Source organism: Rhinoraja longicauda, chromosome 25 (assembly GCF_053455715.1).
Source record: "Rhinoraja longicauda isolate Sanriku21f chromosome 25, sRhiLon1.1, whole genome shotgun sequence".
In the NCBI taxonomy this organism is placed as follows: Eukaryota; Metazoa; Chordata; class Chondrichthyes; order Rajiformes; family Arhynchobatidae; genus Rhinoraja; species Rhinoraja longicauda.
In genome coordinates this window covers 19058529-19083981 of record NC_135977.1, presented here as the reverse complement: position 1 = coordinate 19083981, position 25453 = coordinate 19058529, and the positions used below count along the sequence as shown (strand labels likewise).

General features: G+C 43.0%; 1 protein-coding gene across 3 annotated transcripts in view; it reads right to left on the bottom strand.

The window, feature by feature from the left end:
• Nucleotides 1–25453, bottom strand: part of LOC144605888 (uncharacterized) — a 57180-nt gene that overhangs the window by 30804 nt on the left and 923 nt on the right. Inside the window, exon 1 of one of the 3 annotated variants that reach the window (XM_078421533.1) lies at nucleotides 18208–18342. The exons of the other annotated variants lie outside the window; for them this stretch is intronic. Coding sequence (XP_078277659.1) covers nucleotides 18208–18222 — 15 coding nt within the window. The 5' untranslated portion in view covers nucleotides 18223–18342. Of the gene's footprint in view, nucleotides 1–18207; nucleotides 18343–25453 lie in introns of those variants that run through there. 3 annotated transcript variants of the gene reach the window in all.

The following is a 25453-nucleotide window of genomic DNA, read 5'->3' as shown; positions in this document are numbered from 1 at the left end:
CCACCATTTTGCACAGTAGCTGCAATTTGCATACCGCTTACAATTGCAGTGCAGTTACATAGCCTGACTGCTCCAACAGCATCACCCAAATCCATGAGGTCTATCATTAAGGAGATCAACAGCCGAGGAGGCTTGGGAACATCACCCACATATTACTCTCCAACATGTACAACGATGCAAATCATTCTGACTTGGAAATACATTGTCAGTCATTCCTTGTTCCTGGGTCTAAGTCCTGGGACTTTTGCCCAATGGCAGTGTTGTGTATCTTCACCACTACAGCTGCAGAGGTTTAAGATGAATGCCCACCACCACATTTTCAACCATAATTACGAATGTCAATAAATGCTGGCTTGCTGAAGACACCCAGATTCCGAACATGAATAAATAACAATTAATCAATAACATTCTCAGAACTGGCACAGAAGGTTGTGGGCATTTCTCCATCAATCAATATTAAAAACAAATGAAATAGTCATTAATCATGTTGTCCATTTATTGATTGTAATGCGTTCAAACTGGCTGCCATGTTTTTCTGTGTACCAAGAGATTGTATGTTAAATTGGTTATAAAATGATATAAAGACTAGATGAAAACCAAAATAAGCTGAACATTTCCCCCCTTACTTTCAATCAAATATATCACCCTATATTTTCCATTCAGTCCAAAAGGGATGGAACTTGCCATTAACTTCAAATAAACGCGTTCACAAAACTCCCAGGAGCTACATGGCATGGATTTTGTAGTGAATTTATTGTCCTATGCACAAATACAGTGAAGTACAGGTTTAATGCAAATCATGCTTGCAGTAGCATCAGCGGCACACAGCCAGAAAACACACAAAACAGAATTTATACAAGCATTGAAAAGAAGACTGTACCAACGAAAGACTGAAAAAAGACTCTACAAAACAAAACTATAAAAAAAAGACAAGAGTGCGAAAACACATTTAGACAACAAGGTCATGGTTTGCTGTTTGCTATTATTGAAGTACGATTAGGGTTGTGCAGGAACATGACGACTGTTCAAGAACATGACAACTGTTGGAACTAGCTGCTCTTGAACCTGGTGGTGCAGGATTTCTGTACCCCCACGATGGTAGCAGCCATCATCATTGGTCTCATTGGTGAATTTGTAGATAGCACTGGAGCTCTATTTAACCAGAGTCATGGGTATAAAGAGAGTGGGACAGAGCTAAGCACACAGCCTTTAAAAAAGAACATTTAACTTTAAATATTTCGTGGGAAATATAGATTGCAACAAATTGCAACACAGAATAAAATGGAAGCCAAAATCTAAACATTTTACTTTAAAAAAATAAAAATTGAAAATATTTAGGCTGCGCCAATTAAGCTCCATGTATAATACTGGTTTTGGCTTACATTGGAGAGAAGCAGAGTATCAAATTTCAGTGGATTAATGCAGATATTTGTCACTTTCCTAGAGTAATGACTGTAATTGCCAGATACATGGATGGGAGGGGTATGGACCAGATGGGAGAGGGGGAGGGGGGAGGGGGGGGAAGAGGAGAAATGGGGGCTAGCTTAGATGGGGCATTTTGGTCAGCATAGATGAGTTAGGCCAAAGGGCCTGTTTCCGTGATGTATAACTCTACAACTCTATTTTTACAGTTGTTGCCATCTTGATTTTGCCACTTCAATCCCCAGATTTTAAAACAGTTAAATATTTATCTCCCTTAACTATAAATTATGGATATATATTCAAATACTTCATAAATTCTAATAGATTTCCTTTGTGCAAAGATGAAAAAGCAAATAAACCTGTTACCAGTTTTGACAGCTTTGCTAACTCAAAGCAGGGTACAGCATTCTTTTGCAAACTATATTCGACTGTTCAAGTTGCATAATGTTTTTTTTCATAATAGCTATTACTTTTTTTTTTTAACTTTAAAGTGTTTACCTACCATTGCCTTGCATTACAAACTGTGTACAAACTTGCATTACATACACTGTGCCAGTGGGGTATAATAAATTTTCCATTTTGCAGAAGACAAATTTAGAACCAACAAAGGAAAAATGACTTGTCAAAGTGAAAATAGTTTTAATTTAGACTTTGTAAACGTCAGTTTTCAAACATGAAAAGCCCTCGGCCTTGATTGATGTCAGCTCGCATTTAAGTTAAAAAGACATCCTAGACATGTGTAGATTTCTACTATGCAACAGCGAGTCCCTCAGCTGCAATCCCAGATTGCAGGTTAGGGCATGGCTGGTATTAGAAACATAGAAAATAGGTGCAGGAGTAGGCCATTCGGCCCTTCGAGCCTGCACCGCCATTCAATATGATCATGGCTGATCATCCAGCTCAGTAACCCGTACCCGCCTTCTCTCCATACCCTCTGATCCCTTTAGCAAAAAGGGCCACATCTAACTCCCTCTTAAATATAGCCAATGAACTGGCCTCAACTACCTTCTGTGGCAGAGAATTCCACAGACTCACCACTCTCTGTGTGAAGAAATATTTTCTCATCTCGGTCCTAAAAGACTTCCCCCTTATCCTTAAGCTGTGACCCCTGGTTCTGGACTCCCCCAACATCGAGAACAATCTTCCCGCATCTAGCCTCTCCAACCCCTTAAGAATTTTATATGTTTCTATAAGATCCCCCCTCAGTCTTCTAAATTCCAGCGAGTACAAGCCTAGTCTATCCAGTCTTTCTTCGTATGAAAGTCCCGCCATCCCAGGGATCAATCTTGTGAACCTTCTCTGTACTCCCTCTAAGGCAAGAACGTCTTTCCTCAGATTAGGAGACCAAAACTACACACAATACTCCAGGTGCGGTCTCACCAAGGCCCTGTACAACTGCAGTAGAACCTCCCTGCTCCTAAACTCAAATCCTCTTGCTATGAATGCCAACATACCATTCGCTTTCTTCACTGCCTGCTGCACCTGCACGCTTGCTTTCAATGACTGTTGCACCATGACACCCAGGTCACGTTGCATCTCCCCTTCTCCTAATCGTTCACCATTCACCATTCTTTGATCGCATTTAACAAAGAAGGAGATAAATGCTTTAAATTACTGGGAATGTGTACTGGGGCAGGGGGAAGAGAGGAGAAAACAATGATTTTGCTTGACAAGAGGTAGGAGCAGGATATAACCAGTGATGCAACCCTATAGCAAAGTAACAGTGGCACATAAATTGAAATAGACATCTGTGCAACTAATGTATTTTTCTGCAACCACTGGTCTCTAACAAATATACAGCATACATCACGCATTTTAAGAAGTTGAAGTTCATTTTTGGATCCAATTCAACTGTTCTTACTAATGGTCCCATGAGTGGTTGCAGAATATTCTGCATAGAGGTAACAACTTTCCTTTTTTCAAGCTTTGCTCTAAAGCTACTTCTCCTCTCAGCCTACTGTATATCTATAATATTTATATTCAATGTTATTTTTAGAAAATTATATATCACGAAAATTCAATCTTGAAGATAGATATTTTAATTTTTTCGTGCCTGGGCACTTTGGTGACAACACAGGATTTGGTGCTAAACCTTAACCATCCTTTAGAACCGAACTGACTTCAATGGTTTGCTATAAACGAGGTGCCTACCAGGCCGTTTTCAAAGGGTATTCAAGGCCATAAATGAACCAAATGACATTTTTCCAACATCCCATAATTACACAGTCGCCAGTGCTGTGACGGGAGCTTCTAATTTCATATTTATTTAATTAACTGCCATTGCAAGATTTGAACTCATGGCTCCTGTCACTGGTCTCAGCCTCTGCAATGCTCATCCACTAATATCGCCATGCTATTATCATAGCGACAAATTAATTCGTTATTTCAAGCAAATACTGGAGATAAGGCAATTCACAATTTAAGAAAGTAATCAGTTATTGCCTTGACAGCATATAAAGTGTCGTAAAACCAAAAAACACCAAGAGCTAAACAACTCCAGAACAGTTAATTCCCATTTACAAGATTAATAAGGATTAAGAAACTATTTGGCCCAATCTTCGATGATCTATGGAGAGAACATTTCCAGCTGTTTCTTAATAGATTCAGACCTTTATTCCCTTTGTCGTGGTGCCTGGCTGCTTTGTGAAAAAGAATGCCATGACACCAGTCTTAAATTTGATTCCATCTGCATTAAAGAACTGCTTCATATGTATATCTTTTCTAGAACACATTGTAAAGTAATCAGGAGGTAGTCTGACAATTGTTCAAGATTTTGGGTGTTTTAGTTAACTGATTTGGCTACAGAATTCAAAGTTCAATGATTTATTATAGGCAGTTAACACATCTTTGATCACATTGCCCAGGGGTTTTTCTTTGTGGGACACTATAAAAGCATCTGCTTAAATAGGTGCAGAGAAAAAAAAACTATCAGTAAGTGATTAAGGAATAAAATTGGAAAACATATCATCATTGATGTTAAACTATGGAGAAAGCATCTGTAGTCTCCCCGCAGTCTTGTCAATGCAATTGCTGCAGGGCCAGCAGCAAACAATTATGTGGGTTTGGAAAAGATTCTCCATGAGGCTTGCCAATATCTCAGGAAGACAATTTACACTGCTGATCTAGAGGTTTTCAGCCAGCTGAAACGGAGCCAGCTCTCCAAGAAGTAATACATCAAGAAACCAGTGTATGCTGCAGAATATCAAAACTCCTATACAGGAGACACCAGAGAATAAATAAAATCTAGACTTAAAAGAAATGGAATTATACAGGTTTAAATTCATACAAGTATAACCTCACGAGTGAGGAACAGAATTACTATACAATTGGAGAAGTCTGAATTAATTAAGAACAGCCAACACAGTTGTTAAAGGCAAATTATGTTTGACTGAACTGATTGTATATTTCCACAAGGTAACCCACATAGAGATACCTTCAGCTGACGTAGGGGGGGAGGGGAAGGAGTAGGTCGTCACACAATCTCTCATGTCTTGGGTGATCTGAGCATAACTAGTAGTTGCTACCTCATAACTCCTGTGACCTGGGTTCAATCCTGACCAGCGTTGTGTGGAGTTTGCACATTCTCACTATAACCAAGTGGATTTCTTCCAGATCTTCTGGTTGCCACTCACATTCCGATGGATTGGTAGATTAATCAGCCACAGCAAATTGCCCCTGTGTAGTTGAGTGTTATTATCTGGGGAGGGGGGTTGAGGGGGGGGGGGGAAGAGAGTTGATAAGAATATTAGTGAATAAAAGAGGATAAACATAAGTCGGTGCTTAAGGGTCAGCACCGATTCTGTGTGCAAAGGGGCTGTTTCCATGTTGTACAACTCCATGATTCAACCCCATACTCCTCTTTATGATCACCTCTTTCCTTATTAAGAATATGTCTGCCTTTAAAAATACTCAAAATCTGCTTCCAGTTCCCCTTGAAGCATATTCCAAACACTCCTGACTTCCTGGCAGAAGGTTCGCAGTGAAAATGGACTAAATGTCAAATGCCTTTTGAAAATCTATGTACATGACAAAATCCCACATAAAAGACTGGTCAGCAAAATTGAGGCTTGCAGTATAAATGGATTTTTTAAAAGTCACTTCTTATGGTTAATAGCAGTTTTCTGACTGGAGACTAGTCAAAGCAGGGATCAGCACCAGGACCACTGTTTTACTGAAACATATTGATGATTTTGATATACACGTGTGGAGTAAAGTTTCAAAAGCTGCAGACAAAACCAAACAAAGATATGATAAACCATGACAATAACAGACACATGAGGACCCAAACAGCAAAGGCAGCAATAACAAATGAAATTTAATACAGTAAAGTCCAAGGTTGTATGTCCATGCAGAAGGAAAAACTAGAAATAAGAAACACTGATACGTTTCTAAATGAACATGTGCACTAATTCTTGTAGTGACACATCATATTCAGGGAACACTTTGTAAAATATACAAGATCCTGCACTTCATAAAGTGGCAGAGCACAAAAACACTGAAGTTATCTTGACTATAAGAAAATAACTGCAGATGTTGGTACAAATCGAAGGTATTTATTCACAAAATGCTATTCACAAAAAACAAAAGAAGTTATCTTGACAGTTTATAAAGGATTTCCAAGAATACAACTGGAGCATTGTTTTCAATTTTGGTCACATGTTATAGGAAAGAAAAGAAGGCCCTACCGGAAGAGAGATTTCAGCCACAATTTTAGACTAAAGCAGAAGAGATTGCGAAGAGACACAAAGAACTGCAGATGCTGGAATTATGAGCAAAACACAAAGTGCTGGAGGAACTCAACAGGTCAGGCAGCATCGGTGAAAAAAATGAACAGGCGACGTTTCAGGTCAGGACCCATCTTCAGAGATTGAGAAGAGATTTGACAAAGCTGTGCATGAGCAATATTGGTTTGCAAAGTGGATTTGTGAGAAGATCATTCGAGGATCACAGGAAACAATTTTCACATGATGGAAAAAATATACAGGGGAGATGCAAGAAAAAAAAAGTTCATTTATACGCACCACAGTTACAATTTTGAACTAGCTGCCTGTAAAGGAAGTGGAAATAGAATTGCTTCATCACAGAAGACTGATCCAAGTGAGATTATTAACCTGATACTCAACAGCCCTCTGTTCCCTCACTCCTGCTAAACTTTCCGGGCTCACTGGAAAATGTATTATTCTACCATGTAACATCTTTAAATAAGTGAATTTAAAGTGTGTTGGAGTATTAATAGGAATAACATTCAACAGTCTAGAAATCTGCTAGACTGTCACTGAAACACTGAGGCAGATTGACAAGTCTTTTACTACATGCACTAACTCAAAAAGCTATCCTCTTCAATAATTCTGTCGGTTTAAATGATCTGATGAGCTCGCTGCTTGAGGTGCTCCCTGGCTGGGATAAAAATGCATCTTCTATATACTAAGACTCTCGTTTGTTTGTTCCTGAACTACAGCCAAAACGGTACATGATAGTGCAACAATCCTTTAGAACTGAAGGGGGGGGGGAAGAGGGGCAGAGGGTGCTGCACCAAGGCAGGTTTGGGCCCAACGGGTCCACTTGGTCTAGTCAGCCATAAAAGTTTAAGCAGTATGAAGATACGAATTCTACCATTTTGACTTTATTACTCGAGAAATTGTTCCCCTTTCAACCTTGTATTCGGTCATATCCCTTTGAAGAGATACCCATACAAGATACAATTTTAAGATCATTGAACCCAATTGTGGATTTTTTTTTAAATGATTCATCAAAATGATGTACACAAGATGCCTCATCAATTGCTGTAAATATATCTTTCATTCTGAACACTGACTGAAAAGCTTACTCTTCATTTATCTGCCATAGATTCAGTTCATTACTCTCTAAACTGTTCCATCTAGTGCTGGAAAGATATTGCCTAACAGAATCAGAATGCCATACTAATTGAACTAAAGTTCAACTAAGGACAACCAATTTAGTTTTTAATTTAGCTGAATGTTTTTACTTCTCACTTTTGCCATTGGAAATTATTTAAATAGATGATAAATTGTAAATTTATAAATTGTGAATGAATGCAATTTCATTTTAAAGCATCTTTAGCATGCCAAAAGCATTTTTAAGCAAACAAATTAATAACTTCAATACCCATAAACAACAAAGTCAAATAATCTGCTCCAGGTGAATTAAAAGATAACCTTTGACCAAAATATTAATGTAAATTGTCAACATATAATACCAGGGAGCTTTATTTTTAAATAAGTATTTGGGGTCTTTGTCTGGGGTGTGAGTGGGCGGATGCATGGCAGATGCAGTTTAATGTGGATAAGTGTGAGGTTATCCACTTTGGTGGTAAGAATAGGAAGGCAGAGTATTATCTGAATGGTGTCAAGTTAGGAAAAGGGGACGTACAATGAGATCTGGGTGTCCTAGTGCATCAGTCACTGAAAGGAAGCATGCAGTTACAGCAGGCAGTGAAGAAAGCCAATGGAATGTTGGCCTTCATAACAAGAGGAGTTGAGTATAGGAGCAAAGAGGTCCTTCTGCAGTTGTACAGGACCCTAGTGAGAACGCACCTGGAGTACTGTGTGCAGTTTTGGTCTCCAAATTTGAGGAAGGATATACTTGCTATTGAGGGCGTGCAGCGTAGGTTTACTAGGTTAATTCCCGGAATGGCAGGACTGTCATACGTTGAAAGACTGGAGCGACTAGGCTTGCACACACTGGAATTTAGAAGGATGAGAGGGGATCTTATCGAAACATATAAGATTATTAAGGGGTTGGACACGTTAGAGGCAGGAAGCATGTTCCCAATGTTGGGGGAGTCCAAAACAAGGGGCCACAGTTTAAAAATAAGGGGTAGGCCATTTAGAACGGAGATGAGGAAAAACTTTTCAGTCAGAGAGTTGTGAATCTGTGGAATTCGCTGCCTCAGAAGGCAGTGGAGGCCAATTCTCTGAATGCATTCAAGAGAGAGCTAGATAGAGCTCTTAAGGATAGCGGAGTCAGGGGGAATGGGGAGAAGGCAGGAACGGGGTACTGATTGAGAATGATCAGCCATGATCACATTGAATGGTGGTGCTGGCTCGAAGGGCTGAATGGCCTACTCCTGCACCTATTGTCTATTGTCTATTGTCCTGCACCTATTGTCTATTGTTCAACATTTAAAAATTAAAATCCAATAGCAGTATCGGAGTGTCATCCTGGATTATGTAATCAAATTCAGTAACGTGGCTTTACCCAAAACCACTCGCACACATGGATATCAACCTAAGGCTCAATTAAATTCCAGCAAGCACTTAAAAATTCTTCTATAGTAACTTGCTGAATTTTGATGTTTTAATAGTTTGCTATCTTCCACAATATCACAATCTCTGACAGGTTAATTTCCATAGTTTTTCTTATTCTTCGTGTCATTTGTGAAATCATTAACGACAGGATAAACTTAATTATACCCCCTCTATACATTTTAAAGACAAACCCTACTAATTATTTAGCTCGCCGTCTAAAAACAGCACCGAAGGGGCGCTGGCTAGCGAGGCTGGAGGGGGATCCACCCCCGGGGATGTGCACACATTCTCGGTGTCCGAGCATGAGGTGAGGTGGGCTCTGACGCGTGTGAACACGAGGAAAGCTGGAGGCCCAGATGGTATATCTGGGCGAGTACTAAAGTCTTGTGCTACTCAGCTTGCTCCAGTGCTCACCACAATATTCAACCTCTCCTTGGCAAAGTCCGAGGTCCCTGCATGCTTCAAAAGATCCATCATTGTACCGGTGCCAAAGAATCCCTCTCCAGCGTGTTTAAATGACTACCGACCGGTGGCCCTCACCTCGGTTGTCATGAAATGCTTTGAGAGGCTAGTCAAGAAGCACATCTGCGCCCTCCTTCCTCGCAACATGGACCCACTACAGTTCGCATACCGTCCGAACAGGTCCACGGATGATGCGGTCTCCCAGGTTCTACACACCGCTCTCTCTCATCTGGTCAGCCAGGGGGGCTATGTGAGGATGCTGTTCATTGACTTTAGTTCAGCATTCAACACAATAGTCCCCAGCAGACTGGTTGAGAAGCTGCTGGAACTGGGGCTTAGCACCCCTCTGTGTGCCTGGGTCCTGGACTTTCTCACTGCCAGGCCCCAAGTGGTCAGGATGGGGGAACACACATCTAGCTCCCTCACCCTGAACATAGGATCCCCCCAGGGCTGCGTCCTTAGCCCCCTACTGTACTCCCTGTACACACATGACTGTGGGGCCAGGTTCAGCTCAAACTCCATCATCAAGTTTGCTGGTGACACTGTGGTGGTGGGCCGGATCTCCAACAACGATGAGAAGGCCTACCGGGAGGAGGTGGCTGATCTGGCACTCTGGTCTCAGGACAATAGCCTCCTCTTGAATGTCACTAAAACAAAAGAGCTGATTGTGGACTTCAGAAGGGCTAAACATCCAAGGACGTACACGCCACTGGAGATAAATGGGTCTACTGTGGACAGGGTGAGCAGTTTTAAATACTTGGGAGTCCGCATCACAGAGGATCTGACGTGGGCAACGCACATTGCCGCACTGGTGGGTAAGGCTAAGCAGCGCCTTTACCACCTTAGACAATTGAGGAAATTCAGAGGTCTCTGAGGATCCTTCATTGCTTCTACTCTGGGGCTGTAGAGAGCATCCTGTCCGGCAACATTACAGTCTGGTTTGGGAACAGCTCTGCCCAGGACAGGAAGGCCCTGCAGAGAGTAGTGCGTTCGGCAGAATGCACCATGGGAACTACACTCATCCCCCTGCAGGACCTATACATCAGGAGGTGCAGATCCAGAGCAAGCAAGATCATGAGGGACCCCTGCCACCCCAGTAACGGACTGTTCCAGATGCTACGATCAGGCAAACGCCTCCGCTGTCACGCTGCGAAAACGGAGAGGATGAGACGGAGCTTCTTCCCACAGGCCATCAGGGCTGTCAACTTTTATAACCCCAGAGACTAAATTTTTGTCGACACTAATAGTAACTTATTAACTTTATTTATATGCTGTAACTGTAATTCTTTTTTGTGCACAACCCGCAGGCATTGCCACTTTCATTTCACTGCACAGTATGTGTATGTGACAAATAAATTTGACTTGACTATCCATAACATATTCCATTAAAGAGATATCGGCAAAACCAAACTTAAGGCATTTTGAGAGCTATTATCCCCCAAGATGATAAACTCAAATAAATGATATATCTGGACTTCCTTTGTGATACATTAACAGAAAAATCTTCTCAGCCATTCCTTCACTTGTCTCTTCATTGGTGGTGTTGGTGGGGTGGGGGCAGGGGTGGTGAAACTGACGCATTGTCATCTATCAAGAACAGACACTGTGGATGACTTAATATTGCAAAGCTAACGAATAAAATAACTTCAAGACAGAGACTGAGCCGTGCCATGCATTTTGAAAATCTGGACCTGATTTACTCTCCAAGGACATGAACTGAGAATACTGCACTGAGATCAAGCTTGCAAAATCCACCACTGCAGCAAACATTCACTGCATCAGCAAGCGTGCAAATGATCTATAATTCATTCCCATGATAGATACAGCAGGCTGTGCCAGAACTGCAAAAGATGCAGCCAATGCACAAAAAATATTACTGCAGCAATCAAGTGAAATTTGATTCTTCCTTACATCATCATAACATAGTGTACAGAAACATTCAACAGTCTACACTGCTAGATTTGACCTTGAAAGCTAAGAATCATATATGCAGAATAAATCAATCTTATCTCTATACCATATTTTAATAATTTTAATTTGTAAAGAACATTTAATGTAGGGATATTTTACTTTATTTCATAACAATTTTATGAAACAAAATTTCATACAAAGCCACTTAAGTATCAGAATAGATGGGTAAACATTTAGTCAAATAGGTAGGTTTCAGGGAACATCTGAAAATGAACACAATGAGGCAGAGACTGAAAAATAAAATTACAAATGTCAGGACTCAAACAGTGGAGGCATATTTGATAAAGATGGAGCAATGAAAGTCAGGGCATGCAAGATGATCGATTTGAAGGAGATTTCAGAGCTTGGGTCAGACAAGGAAGGACAAGACAGGCATTTTTAAAGAGGGGAAAGAAGGAAAAAGGGACCTGCGGCATATTTAGTTCAGAGAGCTCAGGATGTTGTTGAATTGGTGCACAGTAAAGTTTTAGATGATCCCAAGTTTACAGAGCCTGCAAGAAGGAAGATAACGAAAATTCTGAAATGCCGACATCCACACATAATAAAGGAATGGACATTCCAGCAACAGACATGCGAAGACAGGAGTAGGTGCTGGTCATGTCAGTGGTGGATGTAGGCTGTGTGATGACTATCGACTGACATCTATTATAAACCCGACTCCCATAGCTATCCAGACTACACTTCTTCCCACCCTGCCTCCTGTAGACTATTCCCTACTGCTAATTCCGCCGTCTACGCCACATCTGCACCCAAGATGAGGTGTTCCATACCAGGATATCTGAGATGTCCTCAATCTTTAGGGAACAGGGATTTCCCTCTTCTATCATAAATGAGGCCCTCACTAGGGTCTCCTCGATATCCCGCAGCTCCACTCTTGCCCCCCCCTCCCCCCAGTTGCAACAGGGACAGAATCCCCCCCTCCCTCAACCCCATCAGCCGTTGTGTACAGTAATTAATCCCACCACTAGCCACATCTTCCCTGAGACCGTTCCCTCCACAACTCCCTGGTTAACTCGTCCCTTCTCATCCAAACCACTCCCTCCCCAGGTACTTTTCCCTGCAACCGCAGGAGATGACTCTGTCTAGGGATCCCAACAGACTTTTCAGGTGAGGCAGAGGTTCACTTGCACCTCCTCCAACCTCATCTACTGTATCCACTGTTCCAGGTGTGGACTCCTATACATCGGCGAGACCAAGTGCAGGCTTGGGGATCGTTTTGCTGAATACCTCCGCTCAGTCCGCCTAAACCTACCTGATCTGCCGATTGCTAAACATTTTAACCTCCTCCCATTCCCACACCAACCTTTCTGTCCTGGGCCTCCTCCATTGTCAGAGTGTGGCCCAGTGCAAATTGGAGGAACAGCACCTCATATTTCGCTTGGGCAGCTTACACCCCAGCAGTATGAATATTGACTTCTCTAACTTTGTAATCCTTGCTTTTCCTCTCTCCCCTTTCCTAGTTCTCCGACCAGTCTGACTGTCCCTGATTACATTTTATCTCTGTTTGCTTTGTTGTCACTTTCTCCAAGCTAACAATGATCTATTCTACATTGTCCTTGATCTTCAAGTCTTTTGTTGTCTTGTTTTCACATCTTACCCTTCTTTATCTGTGTCTCCCTCTCCCCTGACTCTCAGTCTGAAGAAGAGTCTCGACCAGAAACGTCTCCCATTCCTTCTATTCAGAGATGCTGCCTGTCTCACTGTGTTACTCCAGCATTTTTTTGTCTATCTACAGAAAGGGTATCATTGGCTTTGAAACTCGACTTGGGAAAACTGGATACAAAAGTTGTGAACAATGGCCAAGGAGGATGGAGCACCTGGGGCAGAAAATAAATCAATGATGAAGGAGGGGTGTTTGTTGCAGATCTGAAGAATATGGGTCCAAACTTTACACTATTGAACTGGAGGAAATTACTGCGTTTTCACTTGTGGATGAGCAGAGGTTTCTACCATATTATTGTTTATTAGTTTAGTTTAGAGATATAGCATGGAAATAGGCCCTTCAGCCCATACCGACCAAACATCACCCGTTCGCACTAGTTCTATGTTATCCCACTATTGCATCCACTCCTTACACTTCGGGGCAATTTAAAGAGGCCAGTTAACCAACAAAATCCACACGTCTTTGGGACGTGGCTGGAATCCGGAGCACCTGGAGGATCCACGTAGTCCCAGGGAGAATGTGGAAATATCACAGACAGCAGCTGAGGTCAGGATCTTATCCCGGTCTCTGGCCCCAAGAGGCAGCAGCTCTATCAATATTAATTTTTTAATTTATTGTTCAACTTTGCCATTGTACTTTGAGAGAAAGTGACTTTTAAGAGAAAAAAGATTTGGAAAAGCATGTATTGGTATTTAGGTGACCTTATTTCTATCTAGCTATTTCACTCCAGATGTAAGCAGATTTTTTTGTTTTCATGTTTCACACCCATTTTCTCCTAGACATTGGGGGAAGAAAATTAAAAGGAGTCCATGAACAACAACAAAAAAATCGTGTTCAATAGGTTTCATGCAGTATAAAAAACAACGATTAGTAATATTAAAGATTGCACATGAACATGGTTTACTAATAATGCACAAAAATATCAATTTCAAAATGAAACAGTATCATTCATAATGCAAGGACATTTACAACCAATGAAATACTGTTGAACTGTGGGAAAACATGCCATAGGTTCACAATAAAAACCCTTATTAAATAGTCAATTAACTTCATGATCAAAGAATCAGTTTTCATATCATCTTAACGATGTCTCTTGGAGTGCTTTTCATGATATTTTAATGATTCATTTTAAACACATCATACCTAAAATATAAAACTCCCTTATTCGGACTTGAACTCACAAACATTGGCTCTGGAAGACAATTAGTGCCAAGGTTGATGATCTATCATAATATGGCTCTGATTGAACGCGGCCTGCAGTGGCACAGAGTGATGGCGAGTGGTGGAGGACATCGACTAGCATTGCTAGGCCAGGCCGACTGCTGCCACTCTAACCTAGTGCTGCCGCCAGGACAACGGGCTTTTATGGCCGTTAAGATACTACATTTTTAGCTTTCAATACCATTATCCCATCCACGCTGATCTCCAAACTCGTGGAACTTGGGAGTTAGCGCTCACCTCTGCAACCGGATCCTCAACACCCTGACCAACAGACACAATCATTGAGAATAGGTGACAAATCATCCTCCACATTAATCCTGACCACTGGTGCCCTGCAAGGATGCATTCATGGCCCCCTTCTTTACTCCACATATACTGACAACTGTGCAGCCAAATACAAATCCAATTCAATTTACGAATTCCCAGATGGCACCACTGCAGCGGGTCAGATATCAAATAATGACGAGACGGAGCAGAGGAAGGAGATTGAGAACCTCACAACCTGGTGCCAAGACAACAACCATTCCTTCAATGTCAGCAAAACTAAGAAGATTGTGATCGATTTCAGAAGGCGAAGCGGTACACATATCCTGGTATACAGTGATGGCGCTGAAGGAGTGATGGTTAAAAGTTGCAAGTTCCTCGGAGTAAATATCACCAGCAATAAAATAACCCTTGGTGTAGTTACTGATAAAGAAAAGAATCAAAGGGTGTTGATGGAGATATTTGAGAGAGAATAAGTTGCAAAGATATAGGGAAAGGAACTGTGGCACTTTTAGGATTGCTGCCTTGAAGCTAGCGTGTGTCCTTATAAGAAAGACATCAAAGACCAGAAGAAGCAGTAGACAAAGAAAACAAAGATTAGTGAGGGAGATGTACAAAGACAGAGGGCATGCTTGTGAAATTTACTTTTCGGAGAATTTTGAACGTGGGCGTACATGGAAAATAAGATGGGCCAACTTATCTTTCTGTTCAAAGTATTAAGTTACAAGCTAAAATCAGCTGGGCCTGGAACTGTTCCAGTGCTGGTCAGCCCACAGGTAAAGATCTGTGATTGCATTTAAATAAACATTGTTTTACACACTGCTAACTGGAGAAGGCCAAGCGTCCAAAATGTCTGCTGCATTTCAAATAGCTTTTCAAATTCCTTGGTTCATCGCACAAAAATTGTGCATTGGACTATATTTGATCGGACTTTACTGGAATTTATTTTGTGCTACACGTTATTTCCTTCATCAGCTATCTGTACACTGCAGATGGCTCTTCCGCTGATGGGTTAGTATGCAACAAAAGGCTTTCCACTGTACCTCGGTGCACGTGACAATAAACTAAACTAAACTATCCACAATGTTTGTGATGTAGTGATTTTTAAACATAATTCTCATCAGTAAACACAAACCGGACTACTAATTTGAAAAACATTTACTAAACATTAATCATTTAGTGCAATTCAAAGTCAGCTGCCAATGGCATTTTTCATAGTTTCAAGTCTGTTAAAAAGGCATCATTAAGCCTCCAACGGTTATGTCACATATTACTGTAAAACGACATTTGGAAAGATCTGGTAGGAAGGGTTTAGAGAGCTATGGGGCAAATGCAGGCAAATGGAACTAGCCCAATATGACAACTCGGTCAGCATGGACAAGGAGGGTTGAAGGGCCTGTTTCCGTGCTGCACAGCTACATAGTTCTATATTGTCATTTACACTGAACATTAGAATTCCAACAATTCTGCTGTACAGAAATACAGAAATGATGAGCTCTGAGTAATTGTAACTAAGTATCTTCCACGACCGCAGAACCATCCAATTTCCCTCTGCTAACACTCTACTCCGCTTAGCGGAGCTGGTCCTCACCCTCAACAACTTCTCCTTTGACTCCTCCCACTTCCTCCAAGTCCAAGGCGTAGCTATGGACACCAGCTACGCCTAAGTAAGGTACGTTCCAGGCGTACACTAGCCCTATCCCCAAACTCTATCTCCGTTACATTGATGATTGCTATCTCCTGCACCCATGCAAAACTCATGGACTTCAACTTCACCAATTTTCATCCTGCACTCAAATTTACTTGGACCATCTCTGACACTTCCCTCCCCTTTCTTGATCTCACAGCCTCCATCACAGGAAATAGACTATTGACTGACATGTATTACAAAACCCATTGACTCCCACAACTATCTCAACAACAACTTCTTACCACCTTGCTTCCTGCAAGGACTCTATCCCCTACTCCCAATTTCTCCATCTACGCCGCATCTGCGCCAAAGATGAGGTGTTCTATACTAGAACATCCAAGATGTCCTCATTCTTTAGGGAACGGGCGTTCCCATCTCCCATCATAGATGAGGCCCTCACTCGTGTCTCCTCGGTACCCCGCAGCTCCGCCCCTGCTCCCCCTCATCGCAACAGAGGTAGAGACCCCTAGTCCTTACCTTCCACCATCAGCCGTCGCATGCAACACATCATCCTCCGAAATTTCCGCCACCTTCAACTGCATCCCACCATTAGCCACATTTTCCCATCTCCACCCCTTTCCGCCTTCTGCAGAGACCGTTCCCACCGCAACTCCCTGGTTAACTCATCGCTTCTCTCCCAAACTACCCCCTCCCCAGGTACCTTCCCCTGCAACCGCAGAAGATGCAACACCTGTCCCTATACCTCCTTCCTCGACTCTGTCCAGGGACACCGACAGTCCTTTCAGGTTACACAGAGGTTCACTTGCACCTCCTCCAACCTCATCTACACTATCCATTGTTCAAGATGTGGACTCTTATACATTGGCAAGACCAAACACAGACTGGGCGATCATTTCGCAGAACACCTTCGCTCAGCACGCCTGAACCTACCTGATCTCCCGGATGCTGGACACTTTAATTCTCTTTCCCATTCCTACACAGACCTTGTGTGTATGAAGTAACTGCAGATGCTGGTTTAAACCAAAGATAGACACAAAAAGCTGGAGTAACTCAGCGGGACAGACAGCATCTCTAGAGAGAAGAAATGGGTGAAGGCCCTTCAGACTGAAGGGTCTCAACCTGAAACGTCACCCATTCCTTCTCTCCAGAGATGCTGCCTGTCTGCTGAATTACTCCTGCTTTTTGTGTCTACGTACACAGACTTTTCTGTCCTCGGTCTCCTCCATTGTCAGAGTGAGGCTGAACGAAAATTGGGGGAACAGCATCTCATATTTCGCTTGGGCAGCTTACAGCCCAGTGGTATGAATATTGATTTCTCTCACTTCAGGTAGCCCCGGCATTCCCTCTCTCTCTATCCCACCCCCACCCAATTCGCACTAGCTTCTCGTTTTCACCCGACAAACAGCTAACAATGGCCTGTTTCCTTTATCATTGTTACTTTTTTCCATATCTTTCATTCATTGTTTTTTATCTCTCCATGTCACCGTTTATATCTCTTGTTTCCCTTATCCTAACCAGTCTGACGAAGGGTCTCGTCCCGAAACATCACCCATTCCTTCTCTGCTGAGATGCTGCCTGACCCGCTGAGTTACTCCAGCATTTTGTGAATAGTCTGAAGAAGGCTATCGACCCAAAACGTCACCCATTCGTTTCCAGCGATGCTGCCTGTCCCGCTGAGTTACTCCAGCTTTTTGTGTCTACAATTTAAAAACAATATTTTGATATATTTTTCTGAAAATACTTGGCATGCAAAAAAAATTAATTGATTCCTAAAGCAATTGTGTGAAAATTTATTCAATCAACACTTATCCAGCAGTTGAATTTTGATAACTTCTACCCTGCCAGATTCAAATACTGTAGCTACATAATGGGAAGAATGATTCCGATTACTGAAGAGACCAAATTTGCAAAACATGCAGTATTGCATTTCGATTTTAAAGTTTGTTTAACATCCAAACGTTGTCAGAGATCAGCAGAGTGCATTCGTTTTGTGCATGTTACTTCAAATAAAAGCATAGTTTAGCTAAACACAGCTGAAAAAAATGACTCCAAGGATTAAGAATGCAGGATTTTGAAATAGATAATTTGCATTGAATAAACATAACTGGAAAATACTTCAATTACTCTGCAGCCGGTCGGTGGCCGGGAGGGAGGGAGGGACGCCCGCCATTTTGGGCCCGACGCCCGCCATTTTGGGCCCGCCCCCCCCGGCCGCAAAGCCGGCGCTGGCCCGCCGCCCGCTCGCTCGCTCGATCGCTTCAGCCCGCACCGGGCACGCTACTCACGACGAAAGCTGTCATCTCCCTCCTCCAACTCCGAGCGTGGCGTCCCCGCCCGCTCCACCATCAGGCGGCTTTATTGGGTTAAAATGTCAGCATCATCACGGCCGCCGACTTCATTTTGTGTGTGTTCGTCATCGGTTTCGGCTGGGCGGGCGGCGAACTCTGGCTACGTCACGTTCGGGCCAACCTCGTGAGTCTCCGTCAGCGGTCCCGACGCCGACTCGGATATTTCCGGAGCGAGGGCGACCGCAGATACCCGAGCCCGACTCCAGCCCACCGCTTCGGAAATACCGAGTCCGCCCGCTAGCGGACATCCACGAAGTTGCCAGCTTGTAACAGACTGCCCAAGGTTATGCTACCCATCGAAGGCAGTCTGTTCTCTGCACTAAAACAGATGCACACACATTATCAAGTACCATTTACATTTAATGAACCTGAAATGTTCAAGGATGCTCCATAGGGCTTTTCCAGAAAACAAGTCACTATTCATTTTACTGTCGTATTGAACTTTTCCTGCATTGGAAACTAATCCTTATTTTGCTATAAATTGAAAAATTAACATTTATAATATTAATTGCCTTTTTCAACTTTGTTGCATCCCAAAACGCTTTATAAATAACTAATACTGCATGTGAAATTATTATTCTAGTCATTAATTTGATTGTTTAATTGAGGTGGCATTTGGTGAACAGAAAAAAAATTGTATTACTCCAAAGACGTACAGGTATGTAGGTTAATTGGCTGGGTAAATGTAAAAATTGTCCCTAGTGGGTGTAGGATAGTGTTAATGTACGGGGATCACTGGGCGGCACGGACTTGGAGGGCCGAAAAGGCCTGTTTCCGGCTGTATATATATGATATGATATGATGATGATATAGTTGTTGTGAAATGGGTTTTACAATTCCATAATTATAAAGAAATTTGCTGGGTTTGACATTCTGTGTAAATTTAAAGTTTAGTTAGGAGATACTGCTACATGGGTGGGATTAAACTAAATAGTGGGGGGAGGGGGGGGGAGACAAATTGGAAATACAAGGATGGAGTTAAGGGAAAGAGAGTATAGGAAAAGTTAACAAAGCCACCAGAATTCACGGGACAGAAAGCTCACGAAGGGATAGAAGAGTGAAATAGGAATTGATGTGGAGAAAACTATTTTCTATGTTTCTCTGTTTCTATACAGCGTGGAAACAGGCCCTTCATCCCAATGAGCCCACACTGACCAGCAATCACCCGTTCACTAGATCTATCCTAGACACTCAGGACAATTTACAGATGCCAATTAACCTTCTTTGGAATGTGGGAGGAAAGCTGAGTACTTATACAACAGAAACTATAAATGATCAAAACAGTTGAGTGCTAAGCAGCATAGATAGAATATAAATAACACTCAACATAGGCAGTTACGGTGAATTGATGCACACATAAAGATTGGAGCATGGCTCAGCAATATTGACTCTGGAATAAGATAATAGGGATTCATTTTTCAAACAATTTTATGATGCTGTCATAAACTTTTTGTGACAGACAGGAACCCAATCTCAAGAGTTAATGGGTGATGCTTGGCTTGGAGAGGTGACATAGGAGATCACTTTGTGTCAGAGTGCTACCAAGAGTTTTATAAATGGAGTCACAGCAGACAAAATGAAAGGGGTGATGATCAATACAAAATTAGACTTGTTTCAGCTGCCTTCATTAAAGAAATGACTGCAACAACGTGGACAGATATGCAAGGACCATGCCAGGAATTACTGTCAAAAGATAATCTCAAATGCTTGCTTAGTTTATTATTGTCACATGTACAAAGGTACAGTGAAAAGGCTTTTTGTTGTGTGCTATACACTCAGCGAAAAAACTATACATAACTACAATCAGGCCGACAATAGTTGCAGATACAGGGATAAAGGGTAGTATAAGAAAATAACTGCAGATGCTGGTACAAATCAAAGGTATTTATTCATAAAATGCTGGAGTAACTCAGCAGGTCAGGCAGCATCTCAGGAGAGAAGGAATGGGTGACGTTTCGGGTCGATTCCCTTCTTCAGACTTCTTCAGACTTCAAGGATAAAGGGTATAACATTTAGTAAAATAAAGATTTAAAAGAGTGGAATGATTACAATGAATGATAGCAGATCCTTTTCTGGGACCAGCATGCAGAGAGTCACCTGGCTTGGACACCATCTTATGTTTTTACTTGGTAAACCAGCATCCACAGTTCCTTGTTTAAACAATAAAATCTAAGTGACATTTTTTTTCTCAAATCTGAAAATAATAATATACAAAGTGAAAACATCTTCCTCTATTCAGGAATCATTGATGAGGAACGATCAACCTCGGGTGGCAAAGTGCCCCACTGGTAGAGCTGCTGCCTCCACTCAGATAGCACCCAAGATCAGTTTCAAACCTGACCTCTGGTGCCTTCCCTGTGACCACCTGGATGCTCTGGTTTCCTCCCACATCCCAAAGACATGAGGATTGGTAGGTTCATTGGCCTCTATAAATTATCCTGAGTGTGTAGGTGACTGGTAAACGCTTATGGGTGTGCAATACGAATGGCAGCACGGTGGCGCTGCGGTAGAGTTGCTGCCTTACAGTTCTTGCAGCACCAGAGACCCATGTTCGATCCCAACTGTCTGTACGAAGTTTGTACGTTCTCCCCGTGACTGCGTGGGTTTTGTCCGAGATCTTCGGTTTCCTCCCACACTCCAAAGACGTACAGATTTGTAGGTTAATTGGTTTGGGTTTGTATGCTTGATGTAAGTGTAAATTGTCCCTAGTGCATGTAGGCTTGTGTTAAAGTGCGGGGATTGCTGGTCGGTGCAGCCTCGTTGGGCCGAAGAGCCTATGTAACTCTAAACTAAACTAAACGAGTAAAAAAGGGGATTAATGTAAATCGGTAGTTGATGGTTGGGGCAGGCTTGGAGGGCTGAAGGGACTGTTTCTATGCTGTATCTCTCGATGACTCTAAAATTGTCTTTCAAAGAGAATGGAATGAGGTCAGGAGAAATGTATTTTTACATTAACCTGTAATATGGAGCTGTTGGGGTGGAGAACTTCATAGTATCTGTTAAGAGTACATATAAGAGTATATTGGACCATGGGGAGAAAGTTGGGCTGTGGGGTTATATTGTTCTAGCAAAGAGCTGACTCCAAAATGATGAACTATCCAGCATCTGCCTGTACTGTAAAACACCATGGAATTAAATAACAAAAAAATTATGTTCTGTTGTTTTCTGTAACATGGCCACATCTAAGGTTAATCAACATCAGGGCACCACAGACCCAGCTTCAATCCTGACCTCAGGTGCTGTCTGTGTGGAGTTTGCAAGTTCTCCCTGTGACCATCTGGGTTTTCTTCAGGTGCTCCGGCTTCCTCCCACAACCCAAAGACGTGCGGGTTGTTAGGTTAATTGGCCTTCTGTAAACTGCCCCCTAGTGCATGAGAAAGTGGGATGACATGGAACCAGTGTGAACAGATGACTGATGGTCGGCGTGGACTCGGTGAGCCACAAGGCCTGTTTTCCATTTAGGACTGAGATGAGGAAAAACTTTTTCACCCAGGGAGTTGTGAATCTGTGGAATTCTCTGGGACAGAAGGCAGTGGAGGCCAATTCACAGGATGTTTTCAAGAGAGAGTTAGATTTAGCTCTTAGGGCTAACAGAATGGCCAAGTGATATGGGGGAAAAGCAAGGACGGAGTACTGATTTTGGATGGTCAGCCATGATCATATTGAATGGCCTGCTTGTTCAAAGGGCTGAATGGCCTACGCCTCCACCTATTTTCTATGTTTTCCTGCTATATCTCTAAACTAAACTAAACTTCTTTCTGCAGCATATTTTTGTTAGAAGCCGAGAAGCAAGGAATGAATGGCTACCTTTAGCTCATTGCATCTCTAACAAAAAGTTATTATTTTGAGCTGTGGTGTCTAAAAGTACAGGCAATGAGACAAAGACGGGAAATTATAGACCAGTTAGTCTGACATCAGTGGTGGGGAAGATGCTGGAGTCAATTATAAAAGACGAAATTGCGGAGCATTTGGATAGCAGTAACAGGATTGTTCCAAGTCAGCATGGATTTACAAAGGGGAATCATGCTTGACTAATCTTCTGGAATTTTTTGAGGATGTAACTAGGAAAATTGACAGGGGAGAGCCGGTTGATGTGGTGTACCTCGACTTTCAGAAAGCCTTCGATAAGGTCCCACATAGGAGATTAGTGGGCAAAATTACAGCACATGGTATTGGGGGTAGGGTACTGACATGGATAGAAAATTGGTTGGTAGACAGAAAGCAAAGAGTGGGGGTTAATGGGTCCCTTTCAGAATGGCAGGCAGTGTCTAGTGGGGTACCGCAAGGCTTGGTGCTGGGACCGCAGCTATTTGCAATGTACATTAATGACTTGGATGAAGGGATTAAAAGCACCATTAGCAAATTTGCAGATGATACAAAGTGGGTGGTAATGTAAACTGTGAGGAAGATGCTATGAGGTTGCAGAGTGACTTGGACAGGTTGTGTGAGTGGGCGGATGCATGGCAGATGCAGTTTAATGTGGATAAGTGTGAGGTTATCCACTTTGGTGGTAAGAATAGGAAGGCAGATTATTATCTGAATGGTGTCAAGTGAGGAAAAGGGGACGTACAACGAGATCTGGGTGTCCTAGTGCATCAGTCACTGAAAGGAAGCATGCAGGTACAGCAGGCAGTGAAGAAAGCCAATGGAATGTTGGCCTTCATAACAAGAGGAGTTGAGTATTAGAGCAAAGAGGTCCTTCTATAACAGTATAACATAACAGAACTTTATTGTCATTCGGTATAAATACCGAACGAAATTTCCGCAGTCACAAGACACAGCAAAAAAAGAAAAGAACACAGGACACACGACCCCAACACAAACATCCATCACAGTGACTCCAAACACCCCCTCACTGTGATGGAAGGCAACAAAACTTCCACTCTCTTCCCCCCGCCCCCATGGACAGGCAGCTCGACCCCTACCGAGGCGACCGACACGCACAGCCCCGGCAAGGGGATGGAAGGCCCCGCGGCCGAGCCGCACCGGGCACCGAAACGTCCCGCGGCCGAGCCGCGCCGGCGATGTTAAGTCCCGCAGCCGAGCCAGGCGATGAAAGGCGCCGCGCCGGGCGCTGAACCGTTCCACGGCCGAGCCGCACCGAGCGCTGAACCGTCCCGCAGCCGTACCGGGCGATGGAAGGCCCCGCGGCCGAGCCGCGCCGGGCACTGTTAGGTCCTGCGGCCGAGCCGTGCCGGCGATGTTAAGTCCAGCGGCCGAGCCGGGCGATGGAAGGCCCCGCGGCCGAGCTGCGCCCCGGGGAAGAGACCTAATAAAAGAAGGTTCCCCCACCCCCCGCCCCACCCCCCACACATACAGAGCTAAAAACAGAAACGAAAACCATCCCAACACCGACACAAACAAAAAAAAAAGGAAAAAAAGACAAACAGACTGCCAGAGAGCCGCAGCAGTTGTACAGGGCCCTAGTGAGACCGCACCTGGAGTACTGTGTGCAGTCTTGGTCTCTAAATTTGAGGAAGGATATTCTTGCTATTGAGGGCGTGTTTCTTTTTTTTTTTTCCTAATCAGATGTGCAGCACTTTGGTCAACGTGGGTTGTTTTTAAATGTGCTATACAAATAAAATTGACTTGACTTGACTTGACTTGACTAGGTTAATTCCCAGAATGGCGGGACTGTCATATGTTGAAAGACTGGAGCGACTAGGCTTGTATACACTGGAATTTAGAAGGATGAGAGGGGATCTTATCGAAACATATAAGATTATTAAGGGGTTGGACACATTAGAGGCAGGAAACATGTTCCCAATGTTGGGGGTGTCCAGATCCAGGGGGCACAGTTTAAGAATAAGGGGTAGGCCATTTAGAACGGAGATGAGGAAAAACATTTTCAGTCAGAGAGTTGTAAATCTGTGGAATTCTCTGCCTCAGAAGGCAGTGGAGGCCAATTCCTGAATGCATTCAGGAGAGAGCTCGATAGAGCTCTTAAGGATAGTGGAGTCAGGGGGTATGGGGAGAAGGCAGCAACGGGGTACTGATTGAGAATGATCAGCCATGATCACATTGAATGGTGGTGCTGGCTCGAAGGGCCGAATGGCCTGCTCCTGCACCTATTGTGTTAAAAAAAAGATTCCTGTCTCTCTCTTATATATCTTTGTCTTTTCACATTTTTGTTCAGCTCACTGCTATTTTCCTTTTCTTGATCCTTTAGTGCTTTAGTGCTTATTGTCTCTTGTCTCTGTTCTCTCTCTTCCAATTTGGGTCGGAAATAATGGGGTATGGAAAGGAGCCAAATTATGCAGCGGTGGAACTGCGGAATATCAATGTCTGCTTTTAGCTGTAGCAATGGCATTGCTTCATAAAACATACTGCCCGGCCCTGCCTTGCAGCATGTTTACTGCCATATCCAGCCTTCCTTACGAGTGAGACACAGAGAACAGAGAGTCAGAGTGAGGGGCAAGGTGGATGAACACAGAACATCTTTACAGAGCAGGACAGGCACAAAAAGCTGGAGCAACTCAGCAGTACATGCACCATCTCTGGAGGGAAGGAATGGGTGATGTTTCGGGTTCTCGAATCGAAACATCATCCATTCCTTCTCTCCAGAAATGCTGCCTGTCCCACTGAGTTACTCCAGCTTTTTGTGTGTATCTTTGGTTTAAACCAGCATCTGCATGCAGTTCCTTCCTACCCATACAGCAGTACAGCACAGATACCCACTATGTCCCTGCTGCAAATGATGCCAAGATACATTCATCTCATCTGCCTGCACATGATCCATATCCCTCCATTTACTGCATAGCCATGTGCCTATCTAAAAGCCTCTTAAATGCCACTATTGTATCTTCCTCCACCACCAACGCGTTCCAGACACCCTCCGTGTAACAAAAAAATGACAAGCACATCTCTTTTAAACTTTGCCTCTAGTCTTTGAAATTGCCATCCTGGGGGATATGGTTCTGACTGTCTAAATGAAGAACACATTTTTTTCCAGACTCTTACGTTTTCATGCGCAAACTAGAAATGACTCTAACAAGCAACATTCCCACCCTGGCTGAAAGGTTCTGACTGTCTTACTCTATCTATGCCCCTCTCATCTTGTCTATCAGGTCCCCCATCAATCCCCGACTTCCAGAAAAAAACAACCCAAGTCTGTTTGCCGGCGGCTGTAATTGGAAGACTGTTTCATAGAGCAGGCGCAGAATTCTTGTGTAAAACGCTGAGT